The 23,144-nt window shown below is 36.9% G+C and overlaps 2 protein-coding genes across 2 annotated transcripts; one reads left to right on the top strand and one right to left on the bottom strand.

Annotated features, from left to right (window-relative positions):
- The first annotated feature begins 361 nt into the window (after positions 1–361).
- Positions 362–14,465, top strand: uqcrc1 (ubiquinol-cytochrome c reductase core protein 1). Its single transcript, XM_079627968.1, has 13 exons — positions 362–637; positions 2,132–2,272; positions 2,459–2,545; positions 4,869–4,998; positions 5,138–5,336; positions 7,627–7,706; positions 7,813–7,928; positions 8,786–8,929; positions 9,785–9,945; positions 10,058–10,143; positions 10,893–10,981; positions 11,084–11,159; positions 14,154–14,465. The coding sequence occupies exons 1-13, from the start codon at positions 575–577 to the stop codon at positions 14,216–14,218; spliced, it is 1,437 nt and encodes a 478-aa protein (XP_079484094.1). The 5' UTR covers positions 362–574; the 3' UTR covers positions 14,219–14,465.
- A 618-nt stretch (positions 14,466–15,083) lies between these two features.
- Positions 15,084–22,363, bottom strand: nprl2 (NPR2 like, GATOR1 complex subunit). Its single transcript, XM_079627969.1, has 11 exons — positions 22,099–22,363; positions 21,856–21,947; positions 20,746–20,914; positions 20,545–20,653; positions 20,317–20,453; positions 19,472–19,569; positions 16,675–16,711; positions 16,503–16,596; positions 16,302–16,416; positions 15,930–16,072; positions 15,084–15,850 (listed from the first exon to the last, which is right to left on the bottom strand). The coding sequence occupies exons 1-11, from the start codon at positions 22,174–22,176 to the stop codon at positions 15,783–15,785; spliced, it is 1,140 nt and encodes a 379-aa protein (XP_079484095.1). The 5' UTR covers positions 22,177–22,363; the 3' UTR covers positions 15,084–15,782.
- Positions 22,364–23,144: the final 781 nt, after the last annotated feature.

Raw genomic sequence — 23,144 nt, 5'->3', positions numbered from 1 at the left:
GAATGAAGGGGTTAATTAAACATATAATTAAGCATACATGACAAGAGTTGTGGACACAGGAAGGGAACGGAAGACTATGAAGACACCTATGAAATAAATAAGGAAATGTACGAGAAGTTTGTGGCAAAAGAAGGGATGATTTAATAATGCCATGACTCCATATTGGACACACAGCTTTGAATCAATCACTTTTTAAAACTAGTTAACAATACAGGATTGTGGAGTAAATGTGCATTACCAGAATCAGCCGAAAAGGTTTTTCTCAAATATGCTGGTAATAACGAAGAAAGATCTCAGCTCATAGAAGAGGTTAAGGCTGTAATAAAAAGGCTGACATTTAAGAACTTAATTAAAAATTTACCACAGCTTTATTTGAAATTTTTTAGAAACAAGTTTAATTAGAATTGTTTTTGTTTTCCTTTCTTTCCCTTCTACATCAACGCTTCACACTCCACCCCAGTAGGTGGCGGAAGTTCAACAAAGCTGGTTTGCCAACCGCCATTAAATCGAAAAGAAGAAAAAAAGAAGAAGAAGAAGAACATTTCGCACGGAGGTGGTGCACACTGTGGACAAGATGGTTGCCTCTATGTGGCGGATCAGCGGGGCAGTGAATCGAGCTCTTGTTAAAGCTGGCAACGTGAGTATTTCATGACTTTTCAATTGAATACTGGCTTTAGGAATTTCAAACATTACATTTAAGTACGCGCATATTACCCAGTCAATCTCCATGATCACAGTGGCTGTCATTGGCCTTGTCAATGCCAGAGAGCTAACTTAGCTGATAGCTCGGTTACACTGAAGGTTAGATCTCTGCCTAGTGTGTGAGAGCTTCGAGGATCAAGACACAAAGTTGTAATAGTTCTGTAAGCAAGTCACTTTGTAATTCTAGAAAGTTAGATATTGCACTTTGTTTCTTTTTCTTCTTGGTTAGGGAACATGAACTTTTACCTGACAAGGTCATTGAAACTTACGTCATCCTGATATAGAATCTTTTATCGTTTTATATTGTTAAACTGTATTCATTAGCTGTATAACTTATTAATTTGGTTACAGTTCCCTTTCGTCAATTTTAATCAAATAACAAAAATACGTAAGATGGAGCGCTGTCTCCTCAATGCAGCATCACACAATTGCCACAAAACGGCATACAATCTGGTTTGACGAAGAGCTAATTTATTTGGACTGTTAATAAAGAACAATATGTGAGTCAGTGACCTATACGAGTGTCAATAGAAGAAAACTGTTAAAAAAAATGATTAATTTGCTTTTCATTTTGGTTTCACATAAATATATTTATAGACATAAAAGAGCTAAACCGTATGAGAGGTAAGGTGTATGAGGTAGGCTAAACAAAAAAAAAAAGGATATAAATAAATCTGTTGCAAGAGCCCTATGAATCTCTTGATTTTCTCCATAAATTCTTAAATATCTTTTCAAGATTTCTTTTTCTCTCACTTTCACTTCTATTCCCTGTTTACTGTAATGGTTCTAAAGTGGTGAAGTGCAATCAGAAAAACATGTATGAGCACAGAAACAGCCGAATCAAATACATAAATCTTAAACATGACCATAGTATAACGTTCATATTCAGGGCACATCTATATACAATATACTTAATTTAAAAATACTTGAGTTTAATTTATATAACTTTTTCTCTCTCCTTGTGCATGATTTATGTATTTTATATGACAATAAAATAATACAAATGTTCAGAAGTAGAGAAGCGTAGCTATTTTTATTTTATCTTATTTGAAACTTTAAGTCATTGTTACATTTATAATAAAGACCTGTCTTATTTTACATTAAGTGAAACATTTTCTTTCATTTTTCATTTTAGAAGCTAACGGCTGATTTATCTTTTATCGACTTGTTTTCTTATAAAATCCTGAATTGCTTGGATGCATTACTACTCACTGAAAAGTGTAAAAACTAAACTAATCTCTAGCTATTGGCCAAATCAAACACTTTATTCTAATCTTGTTTTATCGGTCAACCTTGTGGTTGGTCAACCAACGGTACATTGTATTAATCTGTGAATTATTATTATTATTATATCTTTTTTTTCTTGCTTTTTAAAATTGATACAAGAATGTGCACCATATTCTTATGTCTATCTTTCTTTTTATTTTAGCCTCTTCTGCTGTCTCTGAGAAGAGGACATGCCTCTGTATCATATGCTCAGAGCCTGCTCGGAGTTTCAGAAACTCGCCTCACTACCTTAAGCAATGGCTTGAGGGTTGCCTCTGAAGAGACCAACCAGGCCACATGCACGGTGACTTACTTTTTTATAGTCTGTGTGTTCATAAAAATAACAGGAATTTAAAAAGCCTAAGTAGTAACTGTCCTTTAACTTTTCCATTTACAAATTAACATGTTTAACTAAAATGAAATCAACCTCAAAAGTACTGAGCACTGTTAACTTAATCCTTTGTGCTTTTCATTTGTCTGGCTTTTGCAGGTTGGCCTTTGGATTGGTTGTGGGAGCAGATATGAGTCTGAGAAGAATAATGGTGCTGGATTTTTCCTGGAGCATATGGCATTTAAAGTATATATGATACCTTTACTCGTTCTCTCTAAATGAATGTTGTTACTAGGGTATTGCTGCTTCACAATACGTGTTGCGTGTCAGAATTATATCACTGCATAATGCATTATAATATATTCACATCATATTAAATCTTTCTCAACAATTTTTTTTATTACAGTTTAAGTTGGATGTTTGCATTCAAAAGTGCAAATTTATTGAAATGACACTTATTGAGGAATAGGGCTGGGCAAAAATGATTTTTTCCCCGATTAATCGTTTTTTAAAAATGTGGTACACTCTATCAATTCGCAATAGCCACGAATCCATCTTTTTCCGCATTTCCACAAACATTGAACTTAATGGGTGCTTCTCGTTTCTTATTTGTGCATCCTTGTTTCCTTTCCTTCCCTGCATCCACTGCTGGCAGGTTTGAGAGGTGGCGCCCCGCCAAATCACGACTTGCTTTACGGCACAACATATACAATTATGCAGTGGCCTAATATTTGTATGAAATCGTGTAACTTTACCTGGTCAGTAGACATCTTCGGAGTGAGTCTATCTGTGCCTATTCGATGTCCGACGCTTCCGTCCGGTGCTTCCATCCTACTGAACAGATACAGTAACGTATACAGGGGGAGGGGATCAGGCCGTGAGTGCATAGACGGCTCTGCGTGAGTGGTATTAGTAACGTTAAATACAAGTATTCCACAGCGACTCTAGGGGTTACTGTTTGACAAAAATGGAAATCTTGCATAGTTAAATCCTGCAAAGGTTTAAGTAAAGAGTAGAGAAAGAACGCATGTGTATCATATTGGGTCTGTGCATTATTCTTAAAGCAATCGTTTTTTTAATGTTAATCAAGCTACAAAAGACAGAGAACTCACTCCCTGCTCTTCACTAAATAATGTATTTGTAACTTTAATACGGATTAACCTATGTTTAATTTGTACTGTGAAGATTACCGGTATATGCACATTATGCAGTGTTATTTTACATTTGATTACATTATTCAATTTCTGAAAACTGCTGTTAGACTTACCTAAAAAAAATTAAAAGCACTGATTATTTCATTTGTATCTTTGTTCTATTGTATTTATTTATGTGTTATTGATTGCCTTGTATTTTAAGTATTTTTTTATTTTTTATTAATGACTGTTTACTTGTTTTTAATCTTTGAAATTTATATTTGTATTTTTAGCTGTGGTATCGAAGTTGGAATGGAGAATTGTTAAATTATCATATTATTACAATATAAGGATACATGGGTCAAAAACAGCAAAAACTATAACTATTTTATTAATTTATTACTTTCTTTTAGTGGGGCCAGTGAAAATGGAACCATTGAATTCAATGAGTCGAATGAAAAATCAATACCCAGCCCTATTGAGGAAAAGCATAAGTTAGTAACTATAATAAAGTATTATTTACTAAAGTAACTTTGCTCGCACAGTATCTCTGTGTGAATATTTAACTTTTGGAATTGCATTAAAACGAGATGGCTTGCTAAAAGTTAGTTATATTATGCGTTTAGGACTCTTGTTCTAAAACGGCAGCATATGCCTCATCAGTTGTCAAAAGAAAAACTTTTTCTGTAATATATCTCACTATATTATTGTTATAGTCCTAGTTGTTTCAATTTCCTTTTGTTTTTCCTGAATGTTTTTTTTTTCTTCCTTAACGCTTAATGCACATTTTTAATTCTACTTAACGACGAAAACTATAAACGCAAAGCTAAAAATACAAATCTCAAGCTATTGGGACAAATTAAATCAAATGATCTCGCATCAGATATTTTGTATACATTTGCAATATTTACTGTAAAAAGATTAGAACGAACAAATATAGAACCGTGATTGAGGGAAAACTACTGTGACTGAAATACAGTAACCAAATACAGTAAGAGTCGGTCAACATATTCTAATGCTGAATTTCTGCTTAGTTAGACTTGTATCGTATACATGGGAAAGAATATGGTCAATGAAAGCACAGGTCTCATTAGAGGCTAATGTTCTCCTTGGCCTTCCTTATCCTCCTTTTCCTCATTCACCTCTTCTTGTACCGTTGTCCAATTTGAACACTTTCTACTTGGTATTCAAAGCTAAATAAGTTTTGGTGATAATTTTGCAATAATTATTGAATGTAGTACTACCTATGAGCACATGGTGTATAATTCTGAATTTATTTTTATAGTGTGAAAATAGCCTTCTAGAAGGCTAGCCTTTTAGAAAATAGCCTTTTAGAATGCTTGCACACCACAACCTATTCCATTAGCCAAACAATTAAAAACCGTTTCACTAATTTGCATGCTTTCCTTCCTATTCCAAACTATTCTTGGATCAAGGGCACAAAGAAGCACCCACAGTCTGCTCTTGAACAGGCAGTGGAGTCTATGGGAGGTCATCTGAGTGCATACACTTCTCGGGAACACACTGCTTACTACATGAAGACCCTTGCCAAGGACTTGCCTAAAGGTTAGAGAACAAACAACTGAACTATTAAAATAGATCCATTTCTCAAACAGGCGCAGTTTATTTATGCTAATGTATATTAAGATCTAAAATGGTATTTGAAGATCGTATTAATAATGTCTCTTTATTGTGTTCCCTCTAGCGGTGGAGCTGTTGGCAGAAGTAGTGCAGAGCTCATCTTTGAATGAGGCTGAGGTGGAGCAGCAGAGGAGTGTGGTTCTTAGAGAGCTGGAAGAGGTGGAAGGTAGCTTGCAGGATGTTTGCCTGGATCTGCTTCATGCTACTGCTTTCCAGGGTACTCCTCTGGGCCATAGTGTTCTTGGTCCCTCTGTCAATGCCAGGTATGCACACAGCCCCCAGATGCAAGATATTGTATTTCATGTATCAAATGCTTGACTGTGTGTCATTCAGATTGAAAGACGTCATGTAAATACCTCAGTCGATCGGATTGAGCTTGATCCGAATATTTTTTTTTTTATCAGATTGAGAGGTGTGTGTGTAGACCTGAAATAATCCAATCATTAAGGAAAAAACTGAGCATGTAAATACTTAAATATGACTATCTTCTTAATCGGTTTAAAAAATGCCTTGAGCACATGAGCAGTGCTGTGATGCGTATGTTTACAAGAGCCCTTTTATAATAAGATCTGTTCACATACGTTTGACTTTTTACAAACATGCATGTGTTACGAATTGGTCAGTGGAGGAGACTGATTATTTGCAAAAATCTCTTTAAGGAAAGCAAAAAGCTTTCCTTTAAGGCATGTCATCAAGGTAAAAAAACTGACTGGGGCACTGCGCTGAAGTTTTGTTTGAAATGCATAAATGCACACATAAATGAAAATATGTGAAACTGCTAAGTTTAAAGTTTGTATAAAGAAAACTTTTAGTATCTGAAATCAGATTGTATTAATTCGGATTGATGAAAATATGTGCATGTAAATAGGGTTTACATGCACTACCGGTACCAGTCGGTACTTTAAAATAAAAGTTTTGCAGTTTACCAGCGTTTCTGCAGTACCGGTATATTCGATATATGGTGCATTAAAATACTGTCATTCGTGTTTGTTTGAGTGCTCTCTGAACATCAATGATTTCTATTTACAGTATGATTTTTACAAGCATTGAGCTTTGAGGCCAATAACAATCATACCTGTTCAGCCCGTGAACACAATGGCCTATCAGAGGTGCTAGTCAGTATGTTAGTCAGAATCCACTTGTCACTACTGAAAACTTGTTCAACACGAGCTGCACACTCGCGAATCCTTTCACTTTAACCAGCAAAATGTAAACACGATGTAAATAAGATATTCATTGTAAAATTAAGAAAGCTTTTTTTTAATATATAACAGGAGTTTTTGCTAGTGCAGAATTCAGGGAACTTGCACTTTAGAAATTGACAGCCTTAGTGATTATAAAGCGTAGGGATGCACCGATTGATCGGCTTGTGATCGGAATCGGCCGATTTTCACGTGATCGGCCGTAATCGGTGACCGGCCGATCACTCTGACCAATGCCGATTTTAAAAACCGGTCAAAGAGAAGCGCGCGAGCTTCAAGCAGGAACGTCGCGTGAGCAGCAGTGAATCGCGGGTTTCGGCGCCGAGACTTTTGTAGCAGCTGCTGTGACGCTGTACTACAAACGCTTCCAGTAATACTCTGGCGGCTGCAGCTGCTGTGATGATGCATTTACGCTGACGCGCCACTCACGGTCGCCATGTGAAACTGTCGTTCATGCGCCGCTCGTTTACAGTGTGAAACGGTCGTTCACGCGCCTCTCACGTTTGCCATGTGAAACTGTCGTTCAACTGGCCAGCCCCTTGTCTGTGCAGGTACAGAACTACCTGTCAGAGGCGCCCATTGGCAGAAGTGAAAATGCATTGATCTACTGGAAGATCAACAAAGATCGTTTCCCTGCACTTGCTCCACTTGCCCGAGCTTACCTCTCTGCACCTTGTACAAGCGTCAACAGTGAGCGCTTGTTTAGCCTGGCTGGACATGTGGCAGATGACAGAAGAAACAGGCTATCTGGTATTGTGATGTGAAAAGAAGGAAATGTTTTTTTTTTTTCATAACACACTTCACTTTAATGTGTGTGAATTTCCCACACCGGGAGTAATTATTTGTTTGAATGTTCTATATTCTACGCAAAATGTTCTATTAAAGAAAACATAGACAAAAAACATTTGTGTGTGTTGTAAAGTGGTTAGAAAAAATAAAATCGTAATCGGCTAAAATCGGTATCGGCAGGTCAAACTTGATGAAAAATCGGAAATCGGAATCGGCCTAGAAAATTGAAATCGGTGCATCTCTAATAAAGAGAGGGCTGTTCTCTGGCTTTGTTTATTACCCAGTCACAATTTGTGTAGTTTAGTTTTTCATGCTGCTTAGGACACTGCAAAGTTTCTGCATTGACAACCATTTTTAAATGCGCAATTGAATCCAAAACTGCGATGAATAACAGTGATAACCAAAGGATGACACGAAACAGGACAACATTTTTAAAATGAATTGATTTAACATTTTTAGGTCTGTTACCAAAAACAACCCTACTTGTAAACATACCCAATGAAACATGTTCCTAAAGGAAATAATGTTTTTTTGTTTTGTTTGTTTGCTCTGAATTTTCAAGGACACTAACTCGTAATGATTTGGTGGAATACATCAATAGCCATTATAAAGGTCCTCGCATGGTCCTGGCTACAGCTGGAGGTACTGCTCTTGAACTATTATCAAACTGGTCATGCAGTAGTGTTATAATAGAAAAGACAGACAGCAAAGTTTATCGCTTAAATACTGTCTTTCTGTTCCGCTGTAGGAGTGAACCATGATGACCTTGTGGCTCTGGCTAAGCAGCATTTCAGTGGTGTTTCTTTTGAATACGAGGGTGATGCTGTACCTGTTCTGTCCCCATGCCGTTTCACTGGGAGTGAGGTATGAATTGCGTGTATGTTTAAAGCTGCAGTCCGTCGTTTTTCCTCTTTGTCGCCATCTCTGTTAGAAATCTGCAATTGCAGTTATTCGCGGAATTATTAACTGTGCGTGGGTAGTAAATCGGCATGAAACAGCGCGGATGAACACAATGTATTGAGGAGAACCTGTCGCGTCGCTGTGGATACTGTACTGTCATCAGCAATGTCAGAGTATACCTTTTGAAAGTGTCAACATTAGAATTTTCATCGGTAAATGTCATCTGAACAAGTAAGTAACATTCACTTTTGTTCTGACCAAATTCGGGGGGTGGGGGGAAGCATTGCAGTAGGCTATATCATGCTGATTAAATCTAACGATTGCTTAGGCTATATCACGTCAAAACGTGAAAAATATATTTTTTTCTGTAGCCACTCTGAAGTCCGAAGTCTTTGGGTTTTACAACTGGTGAATCTCCAGTTGTCACTGGTGATTGTCGCTTTAAACTTTCGGGATCCGCCATACCAAGTGCTAAGCTAAATCTCCACCTCCATCCATCATCCACACACGCTATATAGCCGACTAGCCGGGGACTCCTTCTCTATGTGTACAGAAGTGACGTAATGACGCAAAGACATGCTCGAAATTCCCGCGGAAATCCACCAGTACCACTGGAATTAAAATCATTATTACAAGATTACCGTTTTGAATCGAGGTAAGGCAAGCAGATCATTTTGAACACTGGCTGGTTACGTTTTTTTTCAAAAATGTCTTTTTTGATATTTTTAAACCCAAAAAAGTGCCGGACTGCAGCTTTAAGAGGGTCTCATTTTCTTGCCATTACTTGACTTGCTGTTGGTCTGATCCTGTCTTGCTTTCAGATTCGTATGCGTGATGATGCAATGCCACTAGCACATGTTGCTATTGCTGTAGAGGGAGCTGGAGCTGCAAGTCCTGATATTGTGCCTCTCATGGTTGCCAATTCCATTATTGGTAGCTATGACATCACATTCGGAGGTGGCAAGGTTAGTTTATTACATTGGTTAAACTTCTATCTCCTTAACTCATTTTTTCCCCCCGCATGTATGGAGTAGAAATGGGAATCTAAGTACCTTGTTGTGATTCTGATTAACTTGAGGGATTCTTGATTCTGATTAACTTGAGGGATTCTTGATTCCTCTTGCAATCTTTTGCAAGATGGCCCTTGGAAAATTCTAGTATGAGAGGCTTTTTTTCCTGTTTTAATGAAATGCAGCATAGAGCAACCTTAAACTTGGCCATTGTAAATCAGTTTGTCTCTCGATTTCTCCATGCACAGGAATGATAAACTCAAATTATTTGATAACTGAAGATTATTTTCATGCCGTTATATCTTGTCTAAATAGAAAAAATGAATAAAAATGTAAAATATTACATACTACCATTGAATAAGATGTTAAAAATAATCAACTTAACATAATCAATTAAATATCCAGTATTGACCAATGTATGTCCAATATCAGTACATTGTATTATGGCAACATGAAAAATAACTGATATGGTGCCAATATAAAAGCCTGAGCTTTCAAATACTGTCAATTACATCATAAAATTGATAATTCATTAAATTTATATATAAAATATATATATAAATAAAAAAAAGTCTTTATTTATATTGTCATGAAAACATGGTTTTAATGCAGACACCTTTTATAATAGTATTTGTAATAGTTTTTTACGTACCGTCTGTAGTATAAACTCTAATGCCGGGCATAAACAATGGGAATAATTTTTCATTGATAAATTCAAATTTGTAACATGCTTAGCTAATTTACAAGTAAAAATTTGGTTGCATTATGATCCTGAAATGATGCTAGTCTTTATTTGTATGTTGTATACAGCACTTAAGCAGTCGTCTAGCTCGCCTGGCTGCAGAGTTGAACCTGTGTCACAGTTTCCAGGCTTTCCACTCCTCATACAGTGACACTGGACTGCTGGGTATTTATTTTGTTACAGACAGACATAAAATAGAGGACATGATGCATTGGGCTCAGAATGCCTGGTAAGTCACTGGCATGCCTTCAGCTATTCCTGACAGTATATACAATTCATCTGATGTGTTATAGTCCTATTTGAGGTGATTAATATGTGTTGTTGATGTTTCTGTATTACAGGATGAATTTGTGCACCACAGTGACTGAGAGTGATGTGGCTCGAGCCAAAAATGCTTTGAAAGCTAGCTTAGTGGGACAACTCAATGGTAATAAACTAAAACATACTCATTACCCATATAGTCTTAGGGGTTTATTTGTTGTAGCAATTCACTTTTTGGCACGACAATTAAGGTCCTTGCACACTGAGTCCGAAATTTTCGCACATTTAAAAATAAATATGACCTCACGTTGTGTCAATCATGTTTGCACACTGCCTATGAAACTTTCATCCGTCAAAACATAATTTGGATCGGGTTAGTTTTTTCCCATTTTTCGCATCCGTAGCAAGCATTTAGAGGGGTGTTTTGACAATTCAGAGCCACCGAATGACGAATACAAAAAAACGCATACGAAAATTTTAGACTCAGTGTGCAAGGATCTTTGCTCCAACCTGCAGGTATCCCTGTTTTTTTTTTTAAGTACGGTGATTATTTTGTGTTTTTCCATCTAGCGGTTAAAAAAAACAAAAACATTTTGGTTGTGCTTCAGCTCTGCGTGACTGCAGATGATTATGGTTATCCTACTTAGGGTGGGCAATAAAACTGTATCGGTATTTTTTGACGGTACACCATTGTCTGTAACAATATAAAAAAGTGTTCCATATAGCGTTCAATATGTATTCTATAAAAAAAATTCAGTTAAGGTATTGGAGAAAATTATGATTATTTTATTCATTGTCCAATAATATTGTGCACCAACAGTAGGGCTAGTAATACAGATTCTTTACGTTTTTTTTTATTTTAAACTAATAATGATTTCAGACTACTATCTATAATATCCTTCTTTCTGTTCTCAGGAACTACTCCTGTTTGTGATGACATTGGCAGGCACATACTAAATTATGGTCGCCGCATCCAGTTGGCAGAGTGGGATGCCAGAATTGAGGTAAATTGTCCTTGTTAACAATCCCACAGTGGATGAGTGACTGCATTGCACTGTTTAAGATTAATTTGAAGATTAATAATACCATTTTGTTTGTCTCGCTAGGCTGTGACTCCCAGGATTGTCCGTGATGTCTGCTCTAAATACATCTATGACAAATGCCCAGCTGTGTCTGCAGTCGGTGAGTCCTTTTAAAAAAAAAATTCCTTTTTATTCTACATTGAATTTTTTTTTTATGTTAGCATGTCATATAAACGTCTGCATATATACAGTGGGGAGAACAAGTATTTGATACACTGCTGATTTTGCAGGTTTTCCCACTTACAAAGCACGTAGAAGTCTGTCATTTTTATCATATCTTCAACTGTGAGTGATGGAATCTAAAACAAAAATCTAGAAAATCACATTGTATGATTTTTAAGTATTTGAGACATCAGAAAAGCAGAACTTAATATTTGGTACAGAAACCTTTGTTTGCAATTACAGAGATCATGCGTTTCCTGTAGTTCTTGACCAGGTTTGCACACACTGCTGCAGGGATTTTGGCCTCATAAAGACCACCTCCAGATCCTTCAGGTTTCGGGGCTGTTGCTGGCCAATACGGACTTTCAGCTCCCTCCAAATATTTTCTATTGGTTTCAGGTCTCCAGGACCTTGAGATGCTTCTTACAGAGCCACTTCTTAGTTGCCCTGGCTGTGTGTTTCGGGTCATTGTCATGCTGGAGGACCCAGCCATGACCCATCTTCAATGCTCTTACTGAGGGAAGGAGGTTGTTGGCCAAGATCTCGCGATACATGGCCCCATCCATCCTCCCCTCAATACAGTGCAGTCGTCCTGTCCCCTTTGCAGAAAAGCATCCTCAAAGAATGATGTTTCCACCTCCATGCTTCACGGTTGGGATGGTGTTCTTGGGGTTGTACCCATCTTTCTTTCTCCAAACACGGCGAGTGGAGTTTAGACCAAAAAGCTATATTTTTGTCTCATCAGACCACATGACCTTCTCCCATGCGCTGGCTTGAGCAGGGGGACCTTGCGTGCGCTGCAGGATTTTAATCCATAATGGCGTAGTGTGTTACTAATGGTTTTCTTTGAGACTGTGGTCCTAGCTGTCTTCAGGTCATTGACCATGTCCTGCCGTGTAGTTCTGGGCTGATCCCTCACCTTCCTCATGATCATTGATGCCTCACGAGGTGAGATCTTGCATGGTGCCCCAGACCGAGGGAGATTGACCGTCATCTTGAACTTCCATTTTCTAATAATTGTGCAAACAGTTGTTGCCTTCTCACCAAGCTGCTTGCCTAATGTCCTGTAGCCCATCCCGGCCTTGTGCACATTGAGTGTGTAGACAGGTGTCTTTTTATACAGGTAACGAGTTCAAACAGGTGCAGTTATTACAAGTAATGAGAACAGGAGGGCTTCTGAAAGAAAAACAGGTCTGTGAGAGCTGGAATTCTTACTGGTTGCTAGGTGATCAAATACTTCTGTCATGCATCCATCATCTTCTTCCGCTTATCCGGGGCCGGGTCGCGGGGGCAGCAGTCTAAGCAGAGATGCCCAGACTTCCCTCTCCTAGCCACTTCCTCTAGCTTTTCCGGGGGGACACCGAGGCGTTCCCAGGCCAGCCGGGAGACATAGTCTCTCCAGCCTGTCCTAGGTCTTCCCCGGGGTCTCCTCCCGGTGGGACGCGCCCGGAACACCTTCCCGGGAAGGCGTCCAGGAGGCATCTGGAATAGATGCCCGAGCCACCTTAGCTGACTCCTCTCGATGTGGAGGAGCAGTGGCTCTACTCTGAGCTCCTCCCGAGTGACCGAGCTCCTCACCCTATCTCTAAGGGATCGCCCAGCCACCCTGCGGAGAAAGCTCATTTCGGCCGCCTGTATCCTTGTCCTTTCGGTCATGACCCAAAGCTCATGACCATAGGTGAGAGTAGGAACGTAGATTGACTGGTAAATCAAGAGCTTCTGTCATGCAATAAAATGCAAATTAATTCTTTAAAAATCATACAATGTGATTTTCTGGATTTTTGTTTTCGTCTCTCACAGTTGAATTGTACCTATGATAAAAATGACAGTTCTCTACATGCTTTGTAAGTGGGAAAACCTGCAAAATCGTCAGTGTATCAAATATTGTTCTCCCCACTGTATTTATTTTTTATTTTTATAGAGATGCACCGATTACAATTTTCTAGGCCTATTCTGATTTTGAATAGTTTGACCTGCCGATTTTAACCGATTCTGATAAAAAAAAAAAAATCTAACCACTTTACAGCACACATAAATATTTATTTTCTATATATATATTTTTTTCTTTTATAAAACACCATATAGGTTTACCCAAACTGAATAAAATTTCAATGGGTATATTTTCCATAAATAGTCTTTCTTTTCTGACATAGCCTACTCCAGTTCTTGTTAAAACACACTAGACATGCAAATTCTTTGCAGTTTGTGCACTTTTTGTGTGAAATTATATTTATTTTGTCCATCAAAAGTGTGCTTTCACTTTAATCGAGCGTGAGCAGCGCACCAAAAATAGACTCTGCGCCGAAACCCGCGCTTCACTCCTGGTCACGTGACGCTCACGCGCTGCTCCTGCTCGCGGTGTGAATGCACTCACTGATAACATGCACACTGAAAAAAATACGCACCGCTCACGCTTGCGGTGTGAAACGGCCATAATTTGCGAGGTTTCCTACATGTGCGTTCCGTGTGCACATGTGATGCTGATGTTGCGCGATGTTAATCATGCGGCACCCGAGTGCATTTGACTGCCATAAAATCTGCATATGTAAGACTGACCGGCCGATCACGTGAAAATAGGCCAATTCCGGTCACCAGCCGATCAATCGGTGCATCTCTAGTTTTTATTTTACCTTCTGCTCTCATAATTACTGAACTTTTTGTTCTAACCTTAATCAATAGATAAGCTAACCATTTAGATTATCATATTCATCCATTTCTAATCATTAACATCCCTAATATAGTTATTTTCTGAAACTAGCTGTAGCTTAGGACACTTGGTCCAATGGTTAATTCTGCTATCAGAATTTAATAGATAGAAATTGCTACACATCCAACCCAATGCTGTGGTATTGAAATTGGTATTAAGAATCATGAAAATTCACTTGTATTGATTGTTTTTTGTAACCTTTCGTACTTTTCTTTCTCTATGCAGGTCCAGTAGAGCAGCTGCCAGATTATAACAGAATGAGAAGTGCTATGTACTGGCTCCGATTTTAAATGTTCCATGGGCGGTCAGCTCTGCATTTTGTCCTCTCGTCTTATTCATACCCTTATCTTGTATGAATTTGATGGGTAGCATATTTGTCATCTCTTTCCAAAGCTCAGATGAAGAGGAATAATTTGGTACATATACATCTGGAATGTCTGACATGGGACAGAGCTATTTATGTGGTTTTATTTCTGTTCTTTTTGTATATAGCAATAGCTCCCATACCAACTTCAAATAAAACCCTGTGACATCTAATGTTTATTTGATTTGTTTTAGTTGCTTCATGAAATAGTTGCTTCATGAAAAAGTAACTTATTTGACTTCTAAATGGCCTGTAAATGTATTTTTGGGTTAAGGAGAGAACAGGAAGGTGTATTTGTTAAAGAATAAAGGATGTTTACGTGACAGCTTTTAAAATATTCTAAGGATGATTGGTTTTGCTACTATCAACATACACAAGCACACATGCCCTTTAAAGGAACATTCCACTTTTTTTGGAAATAGGCTCATTTTCCTAAGACTGATGAGTTAAACAGTTGAGTTTTACTGTGCTGCCGTACCAGCAGGTGCAATATTACAACCTTAGTGCCGGTCACGTTGGAAGTTACCGAGCTGGGGACTATTTTCAGGCGCTGCGTAATATCATTGCACCTGCTGCACCCATGGTATGGCAGCACAGTTCCTTGATTATTACGGAGGAATGAGAGTATATAGTTCCTTGTCATATTAGCCTAGAAAATCACAACTTTTCATTTTCTGTCGGTATTGTACACAATGTAACTACAGAAGAGTCAACAGACATGCTAACGGTCTAATCAGATTCAATGATCTATGCTAAAAGTGCTACCGCCAGACCCGGAGATCACCTGAATGGATTCGAAAACAGTAAAACTCAACGGTTTAGCTCTAGGGGAGTTGAAAAATGAGCCTATTTCCAAAAAAGTGGAGTATTCCTTTAAGGTTTGCATTGGGGAGCATTCTGAGGATGTCAATCTAGTGATTCTGTCAGAGGAGCTACAGTTGAAAAAATCAAAAACATTATGCAAACTTGTTCACATTTTATTGTCCTGGGACTGCAATATTTTATGTGACAAATGGAGTGATGTAATCAAATATTTGTGCAACCGCATATTACACAATCTGTAAAGCATACACTATCGATTTATTTAAATTGTTAATTCTAAGCTTAATTTAACAGCGAATCCACAAGGTAACACTTTAAAAACAATGGATTTAAGATCAACAGTTGACTTGGTCACAGGGGGTCTTGTCCATGTTTCCTACTTTTTTCCTCTGAGTAAGGAAAGTTAAACATGTATAACTGAAAAAATGAGAACTGCTTCTCTATAATTAGGTGACTACTTTTGATATAGAACTATGACTAAATTTTGCATTTATGCATCATAAAAATCAATCTAATTCAGTAAAGATTACACACATGTGAAGGGAAATTGATTTACAATAAATAAAGGTACAGAACAATGTCTGGGACAGCAAAAGCATCTGTCTCTCACGTTCCAAATTTACAAATGCTATAATACTCTCTGTAATCATAATTCTGTCACAGCAGCATTATTTCCAGCAAACAACAATGTTCGGATCATTCTCCAAACGCTCATCCAACTCCCTGTAACTCATTCCTGAAAATACATGAAAGGAATAATGTCACTGGTTTGAAGGAATATTCATGTGAAAAGCAATAACATACTTAATACTTGCCAGTTTTGCAACAGATTTCATCATAACTATGGCAGCCAGTGTAAAGTCTCGGTGGACGACTCCTATCATCTCTAACAACCTTGACTGGATACTTCTGCAGGCGCCGAATCAGACCTTTCATCAAGCCAAACTGAATCAACTTCCTGCAACATGTAAAAAAAAAAAAAAAAAAAATTATATCGTATATTTTCTTATAGCTCAAACTGGTACTTACAGCTTAATAACAGCTAAATGAACCAAAAACATTCTTAATCTATAATCTTTACATATTGTTCCTCTGTAGTACAGAAAACAAGACTGATATGCCTTATTAGTTGCATGTTAATTTTGGGGATTTAAGCGTGAACAACAATCAAATTCAAATGGCCTTGCCTTTCATCCACCCTCTGTAGCTGGTGAGAATAGCGGGAACAGAGGTCACGCACAGTTGTACCTGGGGTCAAACCACAATACAACTGGAACACATCCCTGAGACTTGTCCTTTGGCCTGGTGACAAGCATATAGTAAAATGTCTACTGTGAACTAGAAACATTTCACTCGCATATATATTTACAATCTCTGTACTTGCTCACCTAGCTTACAGACGTAATGTAGACACTCTTCCTGAAGGAACTTCTTATCGATCAAGTTTTGTACTTTAGGTGTTGTGCAGTAAACATTTGAGTACTGTAGAATATGAAAACCAAAAAACAGAGTAAGAAAAATAATTTATTATCAAATTTAGAATAAACAACAAAAACGTACCTGAAATATGGATACCAGAGTTACCACTTCATAATACCTGTGAAACAGTACCATTGATTCAGTAACATTGATTCCATTGACCAGTACCAGTGTTCAGTCCATTACTCTTTAGCTGCTATTACATGTAAAACATGTGTAGTTTTTACAACACAATAACTATTGTAATGATCCATTAATGGTTTTAATGCATTTCATTTTTACAACTTCATCAGGTGCTAGATTTTCATGCATTCATCATTGTATCTCGTTATACATTTTTGTTAAGAGTAAAGTGATGCCTTATGTCAGGAGGTATTTCCAAATTACAAGAATAATCTGGGTTAAATACAACTTGAACTCTGTCAGCAGCATCTATGGCATGCATTTGTACCAGAGTTTAAAAGCAGAAATGGTAAAATGCAAAGCAAAACCAAAGGTGTAAGAAAGGTTTTGTATTGGTATTGATTTCCTTATCTACACTCCACATTTTACACTTCCTCATCCGCGTTCACTGGAGAGACATTTTGCACCAGGCTCTGGCCATGATTTTGTAGTCCCAATATCAATGATTATCAAAAACTTTGAATTTAGCATAGCTACGCGGGGCCAAAATGAAAGTAGTGGCTGTACATGGTGATTTAAATGGTAATACAATTTTGGATCATAAAAATGGCTCTATGAGAGGAGATTTATATCTGATAACATATAGTCACTTAGAGGTGAGCAATTTTAATTAAACTTAATGTTAATTAAAATAATATGAGAAAATAACCCTGCTATTTATTATTAATAATGCATTAGTGTTTTTGAAAAAGAAACATCTTTTTCAAATAATCCAATCATAGTCAATATTGTTGGGCTTAATTAAATCAACCAAACACATCCTATATGAGATTAATCAGATATATACAACATAAATGTAATATTACAACTTACATCTGCACAAAATGACAGTGAGCTACAGTAGTCAACATTTGAAATGTAGGATCAAAACAAACTTTCTTCAAAGTTACATGAATTTTGAACAATACCCCTACTTGTCTTAGGACAACTTTGATGAAGTTTTTTGATCCACTTCAAAAGTTATGTACTAGGCAGAACTCCCATTGTTAATGCGCTCATCCTGTAACCCACTGAAACAAGTAACTACAGCACAAAAAAATTCAACAATGTTGCATTACAATAGTGTTCTCATCATTATAATGTAATGTATATGACAGTCCCAATCATAGTCAAAAACATCGGGAACTGCCATTTAAGCTGCGTGAGATGAACAGTCAAACACTAGTAAACTGAAGCGCTTTGCAAGAGGATTCACTAACTCAACCAATCGCATCTCATATGAGATTAACAACGGAGGCTTGGGATTTGATGCGCAATAAATTAGTCCTACACAAGTGTTTTCAGGACAAAATCTGACAAATGTTTTGAAATATAACATCTGAACAATGTTTTAACAAAAGCCTTGGAGCTGTCCAAATATTTTTCTGACAAATACACAAGGATATCTGGGTGCATCTATTTTCTTTATTTTATAGCAAAACGTTGCTGTTTTATAAGAGAAATCAGAGAACAAATTCAGTCTATGGCACTTCTCATTCATTTCTATGGTATCAGCAAACAGTAACTTGACATATGTGGCGGACAAATGCAGGTGCTCCAAACATGAATCAGCACTGTGTATGCGCACATATTTCATGTCTTCTTCAAATGAAATGCAAATAAGACTGATACAACGCTATGACTGACTGATCATGAATGGAATGACATGATTCATTATTCTGATATACAGAAGACAATGATGCAGACTGAAAATTCAAAGAAGATTGGAGAAAAAACTATGCCTTTATTCTTTCTGTTAAACTGATGTGTGTTATTTGTTGAGTTCTCGTAAACTTAATGCAAATATTATTAAAATGTTCTTCCTCATTTTTCATATAGACCAATAGCTATGGATAGTTATACTGGTTATTTGTTGATATTTCTAAGAATAATTTCTCAGCAGATAAGGAACTCCCGCACACTATCGTTACTTGCAATTTAAAATGAATGTTTATTAACACACAACGTTTCGGTCACACGACCTTCATCAGGAAGGTCGTGATGAAGGTCGTGTGACCGAAACGTTGTGTGTTAATAAACATTCATTTTAAATTGCAAGTAACGATAGTGTGCGGGAGTTCCTTATCTGCTAAAACGACTAACTTGTTTGGTCCTATTATCCGACGCACCTATCACCTGCAGGTGTGCGATGGAGTTTGTTCACTAAGAATAATTTCTCAAAATGTATTTGATTTGTTAATGATAGTTTTTAGTAGTCTCTAATTATATATTTTTGTGTGATTTTGTCGTCAAGTCACATTTATTTATATATCGCTTTTTACAATACAGATTGTTTCAAAGCAGCTTTACAGAGATAACAGGAAAATAATGCAAAAAAGTTTGTTTCCAAAAGAAAATAGCATCACAGTCCAACTTAAGTTCAGCGATGTTTCATTTTGTTTAAAAAAAAGTTATTAATTTAGTTATTAAATTAAATGGTAAATTTAATGAATTGTCAGAATTGTTTCTTTTTTCAAATCTGAGGTGTGAATGACAAATAATAAAACAGGGGGGTTTTATGACACGTTAAAGATATTTTTGTTTACTTATGTACTTTTATTATACTTTTTTTCAAAATATAAACTGCACTGAGCCAAAGCCAGCTGAAAACAAATGCAGTAGAGAGTTAATCTGTATTTAACACAGAATATTCTTTTTAATAAGTTATTATTGAGATAATGACCGCAGCTCAAAACAGGATTAATATCATACTTACAATAAATTCTGAACAGCAATCCGCACCAGATTAAGCTCAACATCGGCCTCAGCAGAGATCTTTTGAATGTGTCGATACCCATCTACAAAGGGTAGGATCTGCAAAAAAATTATCACAATATTTATAAAAAATGATATAAATGAAATATCCCTGGTAACAAATTGTATTTGGAGACAGTAAGCCAAATAAAATAATATACCTGTTTCACACTGCAAGTGAGCGGCATGCAAAACTATGGCTATGGTCAGTATTAAAAACAAAATTTGTAATATATCTAAATTGTAAAATCAAACCTTGTTGTATAAAACAAACCTTAGACTGTTATAACTGCTCAGATTTGTCTTGTTTCAGTCACGCCGTGATAAAAAGTACAGTGTAATGTGACAGTGACTTTCTCCAAGCCGGACAATAGAACTATTTCAAACAATGGATACATTTTTCTTCTTTTCGTATTTGTTTTCAGACATACTCCATAACAAAACACACTACACTACAAATAAAAGCAAATTTTATGAAATTTATAATTTCTTCTGCTTCCAATGTGAACACTTGTATGGAAGCTTGTTTCCGCCACAGAATAAAACATTTTAAAAGATAATTGCGACTTTTCATCTCACAATTGCAAGTTGTGTACATCTTGCAATTCTGACTTTATATCTCACTTTTTTTTAGATTCTGTGGCGGAAACAAGCTTGTTTGTTAACATGGGAGGCAAAAACAACAACACTACGCTGCTCATGCACCACTAACACGTGCAATATGAAACAGGGCTTCGTTTTCCAACTCTACTTTTTTTTTTTGAGTCAAATAAAGACAGTAAACAGTGGGGAAGATTTTGTATAGACCTGTTGTGTGGTGAGATCCCATTGTGACTTTATAAAGTGGTCTTTATTCTTAGTAAATACTGGTACATCATACTCCTGAACAACCTGAGGATCTTTCCTTTGTTCAATTAGCTTCAAGTGGATGGTGTTAGAGTCATCTGTTATGAGAGAGAGAGAGAGATAGGGTGATTATAAAAACGGCGAGAATCACTGACAGGGAAACAGAGAGATAGAAAATACATATATAACCAATAGGTAAGGTGCAGGCTCCTGTAACATTAAGTTCCTCAAGAAGTGTGGACAGGATAGGCAACAGCTTCTGTTTACTCTCCTCGTTGGAAATGAATCCACTTTCAAGCTAATCAAAACATTTTATGAAATGGTTAAGTGTTAGACCAACTTTTGAAGTACAGAAACTATAACAGAAATACATATTACATACATTTTTACCTCCAGAGTTGTGAGGTAGCCAGACAGTTTTTTGACAATAGGTTCTAAAGCACATGTTTTTGTCCTGGCATCACAGACTAAACCCAAATTGAAGAGCAAGGCATTCCGGCTGTATTTCTTATGCTCAATGCACACTGGACAGCCAATCAGTTTCTTCTCCATGGCAGTCCTTCATTAGTCACACAGATAAAACACAACCAGGTCAATATCATTAAGTCTAAAAGTCAATTTACACCAAATGTAAAAACCACAGATGTAAGGTGTATTTAAACCAAGATGTAAACCAGGAAAACACACACACACACACACACACACACACACACACTGCAGCTAAATTATTTTAAAGCAAATCAGTTTACTTGTCAGTGACATAATGTCCCCAAGTGTAATTAGTAAGTTTAAAAAATATATATATATATTATATATATATATATTTTTTTTTGATTGGCTAAGTAACGAAAAAGTGCATAGTCAACAATAGAAAACCCACAAGCAAATGTTCTATAATAAATATTTTTATAAATTGTGTGTGTGTGTGTGTGTGTGTGTGTGTGTGTGTGTGTCCGTCCTTACATGGCTTAATGCTTCCATAAATTAAATTTAGGAACTTCATTTCTTTCATACTTTAACAACATTGCTAATTGTAGCCCTAACAAAATATACATACATATTAAAGATAAGTATTATTGAACATTTTCTTGTGGATTTTCTATTGTTGAGCATAACGTTATCCACTTTTTCGTTAAACCAATCAAAACATGTATTTATTTACTTATTAAACTTACTAACGTTAATTAAATTTTAGATCCACTGAAGCAAATTCAGAAATCAAAAGCCTCACCTTCTTTTTGACAAGAAAACAAGCTAGCATAAGTTACTGTAACGTTACGTTTTTCCCAACTATTTTAACGTTGTATTTTTTAATGTGGAGCTCATGTTCGCTGAAGACAACACGTCGAGTCTGATCTCGTTTAAGAAATTATTTTTTAAACAATGTTTAAACGGTGTTTGTGCTCTAAAACAGTCTAAAACAACAATGCAAATACAAATAAAATTGCAGTGCAGTAATGAGATGACTTAAGTAAAGTAACGTTAAAGTTCAGTACGTACACTGTTATGAGCTTGTTCTGCAGTTCAGGTTTGGTGATGATGTACACCTGCACAGTATCAAACAGTTCCCTCGAAATATATTCTTCCGGAACCTTCGATCAAACACAAATTATATATAATTTGTTCCAATATAACCGTAACATTCATTTGATTGTATGCATAATGTTATCGTTTGCAAACACAAAACCAGGCTGTCAAACATGCTGTATTCTGTTTCGCTCAAAAATATTTATTTGATGTTACCTGATATGTGATCTTTGGTCCTAACGTTGGATGAAATTCACTGAAAAATATACAATCAATTCGTCTGTATGTACCCATGTTCAGTAATGTCAGAGACTTTGGTAATGTTGACGTAATCTTCTTCAGTGTGTTCACGAAGGGTAACAAAATAACAAAATGGGTGCATACTGCCACCTACAGTGCTCCTCCGCCACTGATTCAATTCTTCTTCTTCTTCTTTCGTTTTTTGGCGCGTTGCATTCTTAGTGCATATCGCCACCTACCTTTGCTGTTATGCAGTCATGGTTTCTTATGATCAGATTTTCCCTATTATTATTATTTCCTTTGCTTCTTTCTCACATCTCCATCCTTATCTAATTTTTAATGCTCTATCTCATTCCATCTTCCATAGCCCACCTGGCGCTGTGTGTTCAGCTCCTCCAGACTGGACTATAAAATCTGGAAAAGACCAAAGCATCCTTATTAGGGCCCAAGCCTTGAAAAGGCGAAGGCCCTATTGTTTTCCTTCGGATTATTCTTCTTTATTATTATTATTTATTATTAGGGCCCAAGCCTTGAAAAGGCGAAGGCCCTATTGTTTTTCTTAGGATTATTATTTATTATTCTTCTTCTTCTTCTTCTTCTTTATTATTATTATTATATTACTACCTTTTGGTCACTTTTGGGGGCCTTAACGTGCTCAAAAACTCTTGAAACTTTGCACAAATGTCAGAACCCGCGGCCATTAGGACCGCGCTGAAGCTGGGACCCGGGCGTGGCAGGGGGGCTCGGCAGCGCCCCCTGGAATGGGATTCAAAAACATGTCCATATATCAAACACGCTTGCATGTAATAATATGAAACTCGGTACACATATAGATCTCATCGGGCCGAACAACTTTCGTGCTCTAAGTTTTACGCCAGTCCAACAGGAAGTCGGCTATTATGGGCTGTATGGAAACGCATGTTCTGGCATTTGAAACACTTCTCCCAGAGAATTCATCCGATGACCACGAAACTCGGTGTGCATGAAGTCAAGACATGGTGGATGCTAAATTGCGGACGGAT

Source organism: Phoxinus phoxinus (assembly GCF_949152265.1).
Source record: "Phoxinus phoxinus genome assembly, chromosome: 11".
NCBI classification, from domain to species: domain Eukaryota; kingdom Metazoa; phylum Chordata; class Actinopteri; order Cypriniformes; family Leuciscidae; genus Phoxinus; species Phoxinus phoxinus.
The sequence above is the reverse complement of the archived record's forward strand: the minus strand, read 5'-3'. Positions and strand labels throughout refer to the sequence as shown.